Source organism: Myodes glareolus, chromosome 11 (assembly GCF_982192425.1).
Source record: "Myodes glareolus chromosome 11, mMyoGla1.1, whole genome shotgun sequence".
NCBI lineage: Eukaryota > Metazoa > Chordata > Mammalia > Rodentia > Cricetidae > Myodes > Myodes glareolus.
In genome coordinates, this window is record NC_142036.1 from 59107105 (window position 1) to 59121131 (window position 14027).

Sequence of the window (14027 nt, forward strand, 5' to 3'; positions counted from 1 at the left end):
AATTATTTGTGGCTTTTATTTTGGAGGGGTTGTTGCTCTATTTTTCTATTTATTTTTGTACTCCTTTTATAATACAGACATCCATCCCCTTCAGATATATTTGAAAATGTTTTATTTATTAGACTTATATTCTTGAGAAATATATTTTTGGATAGTGAAATCCACATTTTAAGCAACAGATTTTTTAAAATTAATGAATATTCAGGACCCTATATGTCATAAGAGATACAGAATACTGTTTCTCCTGTGGTCCTTAGGACCTCATGTAAGAAACATAAACCAACATGTTCACTGGAAATCCACAACAAAGCACCATGTAGTTGGTTTTAAACAGATGTCATTGTATAGAGAAACAAAAATTGTTCAAAAGAAAGATAATTCACCTTTAACTGTCTGACTGGGCTTTATAACAATAAGTTTTAAAAAACTGTACTTCAGATAATAAAGAAAAAATATTAATAGATGAAAGTTTCATTTAATAGCAAAATACTAGATTTCAGAAAGTCTCCTCCAAAAAGTGATGAAACTAATTTTATGGTAATAGTGTTTATTTGAGGAATGAATATAATTTTGTTTAGACTGCCTACAGCCTCAGTTAATGAAATAAGTTTTATCTGAAATGGACTTTCAATGAAGAAAAGGTGTTCATTATTTTGTAGCATATGAAAATCATGATGAGAGAGGGAGTGTTGGTAGAATATAGAATGATTTGGGTAAAGGATCATCTAGAGTAGACAGAGCACTGCCTGAATCCAAATAAATCAGTATATGATAAATCAATGGTTTGTGAGATTTAGAAATTGAGCATCTTATATGTGGAGGCTGTCAATTAAAAAAAAAGAATGAGTCAAAAGCACATTTATCATTTTCTAGGGAATGATAACTGTGAAGAATGGATGATGGCTTAAATTCTGAGTCTGAGTAACAGAAAACATACTGGTGATGGTCACTGGGACAGCCCAAAAGAAAGTGAAACAGAGGGTATAGAGTGACTAACCAAGTGTGAAAGTGAGTTTGTGGAATTGATATGACCTAGAAAATCAGCTTCAGACAATTACCAAAGAACCTGAGATGAGAACAGAGTCGAGACATTCAGAAAGGGGCGTGGAAGTAGTGATGCAAGGGAAAAGACAAGGAAATCCAGGAAGAAAGAAAATCAAATATGGTAGGAAAGAGAAAAGTCAATTTCTACTTACTTTTTATTGGTCAAGGATGAAGTGTGTGTGTGTGTGTGTGTGTGTGTGTGTGTGTGTGTGTGTGTATGTGTGTGTGTGTATATGTGATAAATAGTACCTTAAAAATAGAAGTCATTAAGCAACACTAAGAAAACAAAATTAGAGAACCAGTACTTTTCAAGAGAGGAAAAGAAAAAAATGCAAAATACACTAGTATCAAACATTTCAAGCAAAAAGACAAAAGAACGTTATAAACAACAACAAACCAACCAAACAACAAAGAACTAGAAAGAGCTAGAATTTAGTAATATTATTGCTGATTTTTCAAGTATGGTATCTTTTTCTTTTGAATGAGCAATTTATTGTGTATCTATACATTGGTGCTAATTGATATTGGGGTAATGGATGAAGTTTCACTAGAAATGTACTTGTACAAGATTGCAGATTTAATTTGTATCATAGACAATGAAATGAAAAATCAACTTAGAAGGAATTAGATTTTTATAATTATAAATATTTACACATTGGGGACTTTAAAAGACCATCTAAAATGTGTGGGGAACCAGAAAGGTATGGTTACATAAAATGATATTGCTTACTATATATTAACAAAATAAAATATCATTAATTGTATTAGTGGGGTTAATTTCAGTAGACTCTTGAGAAAGTAGTAGCCAGATTAGTATGAATTAAACATAATGTCTCACTGAGTATATTCTTATGAAGTATAATTAACTCTGTGTTGAATCAATATTTTGTCATTAATTATGAAACTGAGTCAAACTTTTCCACACTTTAAATATATTTGAGAACTATTATTATAGGACTAGCTTTAGAATATTGGTTTCATATAATTAAAACTCTTAGAGAAACTTAAAATTTGTTACCATTTAGAATTTAAAGTCATTTTGTGTAAAATTACAAATATATGTATATTTAATTCCATACATTTTTTATTTTTGTTACATGTTATACAGCTACATATAGAAATATACCACTGATATTTCTGCTGATTTACAATTATTTCTTTGGTAAGATTAAAGTTTCACTTGATTTTGATATTTTTGTCTTTAATGATTTTTTTCCTTTCCATTTTTTTAATCGATGTAATCTAGATAAGTTTTTACAAGAGAATAATGCTTTTTATTGCACACACAAATATGGTCTGATTGTGTGTAAATTAGTGAAAACCTTTTGTTAACATGTGTTTGGTGTCTAAGTGATGTTTCCTTAACATCTATTGAATTCAGAACAGGTGCCAGCCAGGCAGAAAATTCTGCATACACAATGAATACCGAGCAAAACCAAATAAACTGAAAGGTAGATGGATATTACAATTTGAACTAAATTGTATGTATGAATGTAAATGAATGTAAATTATTCATTCTAAAAGGGCATTTTCTGTGATAATTCTGTGATTGCCCACATGATATAGTATTGAGAGAGATAGTCTAACAGTACTTACGACTTTACTGGCAAGGCAAGGAATATGGAAAAAGTAAATCCAGTGCCCAAATGAATGTAAAAATAATAGCATGAAACAGAAACATAACTCATTTGGAAGAATTCTTTCAACCAGAGGAAACAAACATAGAATTACTTTTTGGAGTGATAAAGACGGTTAGCTTCCAAGGATTAGATCAAATTAAGGAATAGGTAAATATTGAATAATCAATAGGTGAATATACTATAGAAAGAGGAAAATGGATGAAGCTTAGGGTATGAGATAATGAAATGAAGAGACACACGGTGTGTTTATTTGTTGAAGCAACACTAAAGTTTTAATGTGATTTAGCATGAAGTGTGAAGGAGCTGATTTCATATTTAAAAACAAACAAACAGTAAGTCTACAACGCTGGTAGCATATACCTATAGAGAAACCTTGATCAGAAAGATTGTTCCAGGCTACCTAGGCTATATAGCTAGTCTCTCTCTCTCTTCCTCTCTATATTGATTGGTAGATGATAGATATAAAAATGTTAGCTTTTATATAAAAATTATAAATAGAGAGCCAATAGATAATTGATATTTATATCTAAGAGATTAAAAACAATGAAAATAACAACTCTGTAAAGGGATGGACATTTGGTTAGCTTGTTTGTGCCTTATGTCATAATGTAAATGTCTAAAAAAAAACCAAACCATTGTATACTTTAGAAACATATAATTGTTATTTCTCAATTATCCATCACTAATGCTGAGAAAATGGTTGAAATGTTTTTTGTTGAAATTTGTTCCCATACATCCTCCAAGTCTGCTACATCCATTTAAGAGTTCATCAACTGAATGAACTGTCACCATATTATAATTGAAAATAAGTAAAAAAGAATACTTTGAAATGGAACAGGTTTAAATGCCAACAAAAGAACTAGCTGAAGGAGATTCTGAATATGTGCATGAAAAGTTAATGAAGACTAAGATGTGTTATTAAGGAATAAAGCATTGGTTTAGAGGATAACGTATCAAGTTCACTTTCGGATATGTTAAGCTTTCAATTTCTGTGAAGCATCAAAAGCAGGCATTGAGGCAAAATTTTGGGTAGTGGATGACAAATGGAGCTGAAGGACTTTCTGAACTAATGAGATGGGTAGAACAATGGAGATTGCAGTAGAAATTCCGTAACACAAAACGCCATCTAAGGAACTGGTATAAAGTGATGTTAACAGTGGAGCTGGAGTCCCAGGTGACACCATTACCAGTTTCCGTGAGTAGAAAAAATAAAGATATCTGAGCAGGTAATATCTTAGGAAAGGGAGTTAAGGGCTGATGGGGTGACTGAGCAGTCTTTGCTGCCAGGTCTGATGATCTAAGTTTGAGCGCCAGGCTTTAAATGGTAATAGGCAAGTACCACATTCTTGCAAGTTGTCTGGAGACCTTTATACACGCAAACTCACATGTAAACACACAGACATAAATACATATACACACCCTTCCTTCCTTCTTTCCTTCCTTTGTTCCTTTCTTCTCTTTCTCTCTCTCTCTTGCTCCCTCACACACACACACACAAATAAATAAATAAATAAATAAATAAATAAATAAATGTGGATTTTACAAAGTAACCTGGGTCAACTAATTCAAGCGTAAAGTTTTCTTTCTGCACAGCTGAACACATCTTTTCAAGGCATCTTATGCTTGGAGTGTTACAGCTCTATGTCACAAGTGCACATGTTTATATTATAAAACTATATTGATTTCTATATATGCTTGTGCAAGACCTTTGTTTTAAAAAATCAATGCAAAGTCTTTCCTAAGACAAGGCAAATAATTCACGTGACTTTAGCAGGGAGGCAGAATGATTAGACTTCATAATTTTAGAAAAGTGAAAAAAATGTGGCAATTTTGTGAGGTGACAGGAGTGTTCATTATTGCAATGATCATTTTACAATATAAAGCATAAAATAGAGCTCTGCTTATTTGTCTGAGGAAAGGGTTATATGTGTAGCTTGTTTAAAATTAAACTTGGGTACAAATAGAAGGATTGTTAGCACAATGCTCTGTGCACTGTTGTAGAGCCCTATCCCATTTGAGGAAAGCCAGGCTGAATATCTATTGGTGTAGGAGCTGAACATCTACTGGTGTAGGATGTCCTTCTGTATTTGTCCTGCTTTCATTGGTTTAATAAAGAAACTGTCTTGGCCTCATTGATTGGGCGGAACTCAGGTAGGTGGGGAAGAGAGAACAGAATGCTGGGAAGAAGGGCAATGTGGTAGACACCATGAAACTCCTGTCTGAGATTGACACTGCTTAGGATCTTTCCCAGTAAGCCACGACCTCGTGGTGATATAGAGATTGGTGAAAATTGTGTTGGCCAAGAAGAGTCTAGATATAATGGGCCAGGCAGTAATTTAATTAATACAATTTCTATGTGGTTATTTCGGGGTTAAGCTAGCCAGGTAGTGGGATGCGACCTGCTCCTCCTACAACAATCTATGTCTGGATAAGAGGCTTACTTGGGCTTTTTGTGTTAAACCACTGAGTAAGTACTTCAGTCCACACTGGCATATTAGGTGGATGGTGATTTTAAAGAATCAATGATGTTATTTATGCCAAGCAAAGATAAACGCAACAACACATTGTCATTTACAATGTAATATCTTAAATAGGAAAATTCATATTGTGAAAATTCTCCCACATAGGAAGTCATTAAGTCATCCTATTTTGTCATGAAAACTACATTTCTTAATGAAAGAAATATTTTGAGGGGAGACAGGGGAGATTTTTACTAGATTAGAGAATTACAAGGACTCTAGCCTGGACCGAGCAGGAGAAGCATTTCCACCATAGATGTTTATTCTCTTTACACTTGTGCAGCTTCATCCAATGTTTCTACAGCCCTGCTCAGTAGGAATTCTTTCATATTCTGATCACTTCTGAGTTAGAGCAGTCTGTACCACTCCAAATTGGAAAGCTGCCCCTGAGCTTCTGAATCAAAACAAACAGCAAGGACAGTAAGAATCCAGAACATCAGAAAACTTCCTATAGCCCAGGTTCAGTCTGACATCTGCTATTGCTCCATCTACACCAAATATTTATGTATATAAGCATAATAATCTAAAATTAGATTTTCCTCTCTAATTTTTTCTAAAACTAGCATTTCATTCATTGGCTCTTCTTCAGAAGCATTTTTGGTAATAGTGTTTCCTGCTGAAGTCTGCATAGACTGCCGTGTCTGTTGAATAAACTCGATTATTAAGTGTACTGTTCAGAACTTTGCATGATTATTTGCATCAATACTGCCAGAAGTAGGCTTTCCTCCCCTAGAAAACAAGTATGCCAAGAAAACATTATGAATTTTCATTTTTGTCTGTTATATTTTACCTCTAGATATATTCTAGTATCATGTTTAAGTGTGGTGATTCTTTTTTCATTTAAGACATGTTCTGCTAATAATGTGATTTAATACCTTACTATGGTATTGAAAGGAGGCAGCTAGTTAGTTCCCAGCAGCTCAGACCCCCAAAATAATCACACAGAAACTATATTATTTAAATGACTTCTTGGCGCATTAGCTCTAGCTTCTTATTGGTTAACTCTTACATATTAATTTAATGCATCTCCAATAATCTGTGCATCACCACAAGGTCGTGGCCTACCAGCAAGGTTTCAGTGCATCTGTTTCTGGTGGGGCTACATGGCTTCTCTCTAAACTCTGCCTTTCTTCTCCCAGCATTCAGTTTAGTTTTTCTTGCCTACCTCTATTCCCTGAACAGGCCCAAGATGGTTTATTTATTAAGCAATGATATTCACAGAATACAGAGAAGAATCTCTCTTCACCTCCTTTTTTCTGTTTAAATAAAAAGGAAGATTTTAACTTCAACATACTAAAATTACATAAAACAAAACAGATGTCAAGCAAGAATCATAGTTACTATACCTCTAACTATAAATTCTTCAATTCCATCAAAGGCTCCAGGACATAGTATTAGCTAAGTAAACAGGATATGTAATATTCAAAACTCTAGAATTGACAGAGACATCAATTGAAAGAGACTGAACAGTCACCCAAAGTTCTTCTTTACTATTGGGGCATCCATTTTCAGCCTACACACCCATAGTATCTGTCAGACTTTTCCACAAAGCAGAAAATTTCAAAAATAGTTCTGCCTATACTGGCAATTTGTCAGTCACTTTCTTGTGTATCCTGCAGAATGTCTGGCAGACTCTTTGATGAAGCAGGAACTCAGAAGGATGGTCTCACATTTAGGCAAGTTCAGCAGTCCTTTCTCTGTGGGTCCTGCATGTCCAGTTCATAAAATAGTCCAGGAAAGAGCAATTTCTTACCCACATGACTAACCAACTCCAAAGGAGCCTCTTTGAAGCCCATCATTCTCTTGAAGAAGATTGGTGCTGCCAGGAGCAGATAAATCTCACTATCATGAAAAGTCCTAACTTCTTAAAACATTTTTGTCCTAACTTGTGTCTTTATTTTTTTATTGATTTTTATTGAGCTCTACATTTTCTCTGCTCCCCGCCTTGCCTCTCCCCTCCTCTTCAATCCTCCCTCAAGGTCCCCATGCTCCCAATTTATTCGGGAGATCTTGTCTTTTTCTACTTTCCGTGTAGATTAGATCTATGTAAGTCTCCTTAGTTTCCTCATTGTTGTTTAAGTTCTCTGGGATTGTGGTTTGCAGGCTGTTTTTTTTTTTTTTTGCTTAATATTTAAAAACCACCTATAAGTGAGTACATGTGATAATTGTTTCTCTGTGTCTAGGTTACCACACTCAAGATAATGTTTTCTAGCTCCATCCATTTTCCTGCAAAATTTAAAAAGTCATTATTTTTTTTCTGCTGTGTAGTACTCCATTGTGTAAATGTATCACACTTTCCTTATCCATTCTTCGGTCGAAAGGCATTTAGATTGTTTCCATGTTCTAGCTATGACAAACAATGCTGCTGGGATCATAGTTAAGCACATGTCCTTGTGGCACGATTGAGCATCCTTTGGATATATACCCAAAAGTGGTATTACTCGGTCTTAAAAAAGGTTGTTTCCTAATTTTCTAGGAAATCACCACACTGACATCCAAAGGGGCTGTACCAGCTTGCATTCCCACTAGCAATGCAGGAATTGCAACTCCATCATAAGTTGTCATCAGTGTTTTTGATCTTGGTCAGTCTTACAGGTGTAAGATGGAATCTCGGAGGTGTTTTGATTTGCATTTCTCTGATGGCTAAAGATGTTGAACATTTCCTTAAGTGTCTTTCAGCCACTTTAGATTCTTCTGTTGAGAGGTCTTCGTTTAGGTCTGTACTTCATTTTTTATTGGATTATGTGTTCTTTTGATGACAAATTTCTTGAGTTACTTGTATATTTTGGAGATCAGACTTCTCTCTGATGTGGGCCTAGTGAAGATCTTTTCCCATTTGGTAGGCTGTCATTTTGTCTTGTTGATCATATCCTTTGCTTTACAGAAGCTTATCAGTTTCAGGAGGTCTCACTTATTAATTGTTTCTCTCGGTGTCTTTGCTGCTGAGGTTATATTTAAAACATTTTAGATGCCATATTCTGAAGGTCTCAGAAAGATTTGAAGAATACCTAACTATCTGAAATACATCTCTATATATCTAGAAAATCTAACTAACATCACTACAAGCTGGACTATTATAGATGAAAATCTATTTACCTGTATTTCTTAATTATACATTCACAATACCTTAATTAAGAGCAGAAATATATATATATATATATGTATATGTTATATACATATAACAAAATTGACCTCAAATTCATATCAATAAACCAAGATTCATGCCAATGCAAATCTCTATAGCACAATGGTATGTGTCAATTCATTCCTTCTGGTTATCACTGTCTTTGCTGATGATCTCTTCTCCCATTTCAGGGTGAAACAAAGATCTTAAAGCTAAAGAATCTTCGACCTCAGGACTATGCTAACTACAGCTGCATTGCTTCAGTGAGGAACGTGTGTAATATTCCAGACAAGATGGTATCATTTAGACTTTCCAATAAAACAGGTATGGAATTGTCACTGTATTTTATATGCGTGTTTTCTGAAACTAGTTTTTAGAAAGCTTTTTAACCTTCTTCCAGGCCAGTTGATGGTTACAGATGAAGAGAGTCATAATTTTCCCCCAGAAATGTTTGACATACCTCTAAACAAGGAAAAGTAACACAAAGAGACTGTGTGATGTTACTATGTATGGAATAAAGAAAATTTAATATTTTAAAATTTTGTAGTCATAAGTTTTACAAATTAGCTTATGTGCCATTTAAAGAGAGTTTTGAGGAGCATTGGATTTTTCATATAAAACTTTACCATCTTATTTGCTGAAAATGTTTTACGGTTGCAAAGCTAAATAAGACTCATTTTTTGCTATTTTTTAAATGAAAAATGTAATGGGTAAATTCAACCAGGTTTCATCAGGAGAGTTCTTTTGTACAAGAAAGAATTAATGTGTTGATATGTCTAAAACATCTAGAAAATACATTGTTTCTTCTCCCAGCAAAGAACTGATCAGCAAATTCCAGTCAACTTATTTACTGAAAAGATTTGAATTTAAGATTTTATAGAAATAGTTTCCAAAGTACATTTGTACTTTTCTTTTGTATCTGTTTCATTTATTTGCATCTGTTCAAACAAGTCTCTAAAACTTGAAATGACTATTCTTTTATTCTTTCATTTATTCTTCAATAATTTTCTGAGATTCTACTGTGTATCAGAATTGCTGTGCGAAGGAATATTGACTAAATGGCCATACAGTAGAAAATGCTGTATTAATCACAGGGTAAAAGTCAGTCGAGGCAAATGTAAAAATAATGTGTGATAAAAAAATCAGCTTTACTAACTAATAAGCGTATAAAATATTTCATAGAAAATGTTTCAGAAGTACCAAGGACACAAAAACTGTTTAAGGACCAAAACATCAAAACTTAAACTTAATATTTCATGTTGCCAAAGTCTAGAGATTTGCTATTTCACAATTCATGAGATGGGTAAGTCTGACGGACTCTTATGCTTGAGGAGTTATTTAGGCTGAAGGATGACCAGCACTTTAGTTGCTTTGAGTTACTGAAAAGAAATTCAAGCTGAAGTCAGAGTGTTTTATTAGATACAAATAACTATGTCTTACTTCATCGACAATATTAGAGTGGAAAGTGACAGAATCCTTAAAGACCATGGAAGCAGCTAGTTTTCTTTCTTTTTTTTAAGGCTTGTTGCTAGAATGACTGATAATAAGAAGAGCGATGGCTGCTGTTTTTCTAGAGGCGTGGTTTTTCCAGATTACAAATGTTCCACTGAAACTTTCAGCGTTCTGTCATTTCCCCCACACACACACACACTAAAGTATATGGCAAAGCAGAAAACAAATGATAAGCTTCTTTATAAACCATGTTTCAGTTGATCATCTTACATTGGCATTTATTACAAATGAGTATTGAAACTGTGGAAAAAGATTGGGGTTATGGTACTTATTTAGGGCTTCTAATAACTGCAATCAGACACATCATTTGCCTGACCTTTGAGAGGTCAGACCATCCATGTATACTTGTTTCCCATCTGGCTGTGCTCAGATTTGGGAAGGTTTGTGCATTTTAGTTACATGAAATCATAGTAGCTTCCAAAATGTATCAGGAGTAACTCATCTCAGACCATTTTCATGCAAGTGGATATGTAAAACAATAAGGCCCACATACTGTTCTTCTGACATGAAAGAGAAGCATGAAAATAAGGGATATAATCAATGTATCATTGTGAATGTTGCAATAGGTCTGGTTAATGTCTTCTGTAATAAATACACCTTTAAAATATAAATTTGGAGATTTTAGTCCTAGTAGAGAACAAACAACAGATAAGTATAAATTTACTATGAAAAAAATTTTGATTAAAATCCATGTGGTCATTTGAACTTGTTATGAGTATCAATCTGAAGGCCTGTTTATACAATACTCAAATGACATAATGAACTAATATAGAAACAATATCCTCATTGATAATTGTTATCCAAAGTTCGTTCTTATAGCAAAGCAGTTTAATTGTGAGTAGAATACTGGGTCCATTCTATACCTGCTGAAGCACGATTTTGATGTGAGACCTAGGAATATAGAATTTGAAATAAGTTTAAATGATGGTTTTGGATGAGAAGATAATGTTATTGTTATCATGGTATTTTAATGAACTCATTCCATTCTGTACAGATGCGCTTTAGTTAAAGAAATCAAGTTGCTTGCGCATTTACCAAGAATCATTTGAAAGGTCATAATCATCTACACATTACCCAACACTGGGTTGTCCTGACTTTCTCAGAATGAATTAGCATTGCAGTTCAAGTCCAAATCAAGTTAAAGAAAATTTTCAGTATGATTCTCAGTGATGACATACTATAAACACATGTCTTGTCACAGTATATATTGCATTTATCCCAATTTTCCTAACTCTGTAGTGATCATTCATACCACGTTATATAAAAGGTATAAAGTAACATTTTTATTTATCCCTGTCACTCATACTGACCAAGTGACACAGTCCTGTGGCTGATTCCAGAAATTGATGGTCTTAATCTCATTTTGAAGAAACATTACATTAGTCCTTTTCTGGTAAACTATTGATGCAATTTCCTTTCTCATAGTTCATGGAAATAATCCACTTAGATGTGTAAATTCATAATCTCAATAAATAAATGTGTATTTTGAAATGATCATAATTATGATAACTAAAAATTTATTTAAAATATGTACTATAACATAAGGGTGCATAGAAATTATGATAATATTTTAATTTATTTTAATGTATTTAAAGCACTTATATGTAGATATCTCATGATTTCAATGGCAACTAAGAATTAAGTAGGTTACCTATATTAGGATGAAAAACATGTTTTGTACCTGCCTGAGAGGTGATGATGAAAACTATAAAGAAACAAGACAGGTGGGGCTAATTTTACTTAATTATATAGATTCCTTGATTTAGTCTACACAGCCTTAGCATTTATAAAAATTACATAATTAAGATGTCTTCCTTAAAAGTGGGTTACATCCAGAGAGGAATGTGATGCAAGGTGATACTCAGTAAACAAGTAGGGAACTCCTATACTTCCCTGTGGCTGTTCTTTCTCCTTCTCCTCCTCCCTCACATCCTTCTTCCTTGCACACCCTTGCCCATCTCCTTCCATCTCTCCCTCTTTGTCTCCCTCTTCTCTCATTCATTCTCTTCAATCTGTCCTCATCAATTGTCACAGAAGAAACAGATTCAAGAATAGCTCTCTTGCATTTGTTTTCTGCTATTATTATTATTTAGTGTAACTTGGAGCTCAATCACAGTCAGCCACTGCTGTGAGGTGGAGTATAAAACACAGCATAATCTGCTTTTTTTTCATGGTGGTCTCTTTAGTTTAGAGGAATGCAGCCTACATGTCATAAGAAACAAAATATTATTTTAGTTGTAGCAACTTAGTAGCCAAAGTTATGAAATAAAATATATAAATACTTCTTTGTATAATATGCATATTATCAGAAATGCCAATTTATAGTCAAGAAAAGTAAGTATTGGGAAATTTGCTCTTACAGGTACACACTGACCTTAGCCACTTTCCTTAGCCATGTTGTTTTTTTCCTAATTTACTCTATTCATCTGGCCATCACAGAATCTAAGTGATAATTACTGCTTATTAGAATCTAGGCATGTTATCTTACCAACTGTCATTTTTGTTAGAAAGATGGGTTTTGTGAGATGCAACTACAACAGATATGATGTTGTCCTGTATCAGACTTCACGGACTGCATTATTACGATGCCACATCCTGAAGGCACAAACAGCAGAAATGCATATTGTCATGCTTCTAGAGGCAACAAATTGCAGGATCAAAGTGCCATCTGTCTGGTAGGAGCTGTCTTACTGAGTTGTCATGGTTTTCCTATCTCTGGGTAGTCACATGACTTTTCCTCTTTGCTATATGGAATGAGTGCTCTGCATACCTTATTCATGTAAAGATGGTCTTTCTTAGATCAGCGTCATACTTTTTATACATTAGTTAACTTTTGATTTATTCCTTCTGATTCATTTCAAAATAGAATTTTATTGTGATTCTTTATACCGCTATATATTTTGTTTTGGGAAAATAGGGAGAAAGCAAATCTAAGGGAAGAATGAAGGTTGAACCTTAAGAGAGACAGACATAATTTCATTATGGTACTCTCATTATTTTTTAAAAGCGGGGTAAAGATGCTAATGCTGCTATTATATGGCATTGAAGTATGCATTTTTCTGGTTATAATTGTTTATATTTCTAAATTTAGTATATGAAATACTAGGGAAATTTTTGACTTTTATTTTATAGTCTTTGAGCAGATTCAGATATTGAAAGAAAGTAATTGATGTTACTGGAAATAAAAAGGTTTTATCATCATATATGTCAGTGTTTAAAAGTAAATGTTGTTACACTGTGTTTGACAATAACATGTTTTCTGGCCAGGCATGGTGTTTTCCACCTACAATCTTAGTGTTCAAGAATCTGAGGCAGTAGGATTATGGAGAGTTTGAAACCAGTTTGAGATATGTAATGTCATAGAAAGTCATAGAAAACTAAATGATAAAGCCTGTCTCTCTCAACAAGGCCTCCATGGTGTGGGGTGTAGTACAAAGTGCTTTTCTGTAAGTGTTTTCATTCAAAAACCTGGGTTGCAAATTCTGATCTTTAAGTCTAGGGACATTAATTGGCTTCTGTTTCAATACTTCTTAAAATTAGGGATAACAAAAGCAAAAAGTAATCATATTGTTTGTTTTTATAGGTAGGAAATCTAGATGTCTAAAACATAAAAGTTTTTGGCACATAGGAAATATTCCCAAATACTATTTATGATAGGATTTATAATCCAAATAATAGAAGAAAGGGTATGCTTGCAATCTTCACACAAGTGAAGATAATTAAGGAAATGTCATACTCCCATGTTTGCTTATTTCAACCAACGACTAGTCTAGACAAAGTTCATAATGCTTCTGTTCTTTATCAATAGACTACTTCTTACAAATCAATACTATTTCCCAAAGAAACCTAAGGGTATTGATGCTATGTGAGATATATTTGTATGGTGACCTGTGTTATTGACTCAATTTTTAAATATAAATATAAAATATGACTTCTTGAAATAGTTTAGTTTCTATGGCCAACAGAAAGCAGTCTCAAAGCTATCTTTGGAGATTCTTTGTCACGTAGTATCATATAAGGCTTTACTTTTCTTTGTTGTTTTTCAAAACAGAGTTCTTGGCTGTCCTGGAACTCACTCTGTAGACAAGGATGGCTTCAAATCCAGAGATTTGTTTGCCTCTGCCTCCTCAGTACTGGCCTTAAAGGTGTTCACCATCACCACCCGGCCTCAGTTTAATATTTTTATGT

The 14027-nt window shown here is 33.7% G+C and overlaps 1 protein-coding gene across 2 annotated transcripts in view; it reads left to right on the forward strand.

Annotated features, from left to right (window-relative positions):
• Mdga2 (MAM domain containing glycosylphosphatidylinositol anchor 2) overlaps nt 1-14027 on the forward strand; it is a 762902-nt gene that overhangs the window by 485073 nt on the left and 263802 nt on the right. For both annotated transcript variants that reach the window (XR_015004446.2, XM_048415642.3), the window contains exon 5: nt 8519-8651. Coding sequence is in view for 1 of the 2 variants with exons in the window: in XM_048415642.3 (XP_048271599.1) it covers nt 8519-8651 (133 nt within the window). In the remaining variant the exon portion in view is untranslated. The remainder of the gene's footprint in view (nt 1-8518; nt 8652-14027) is intronic.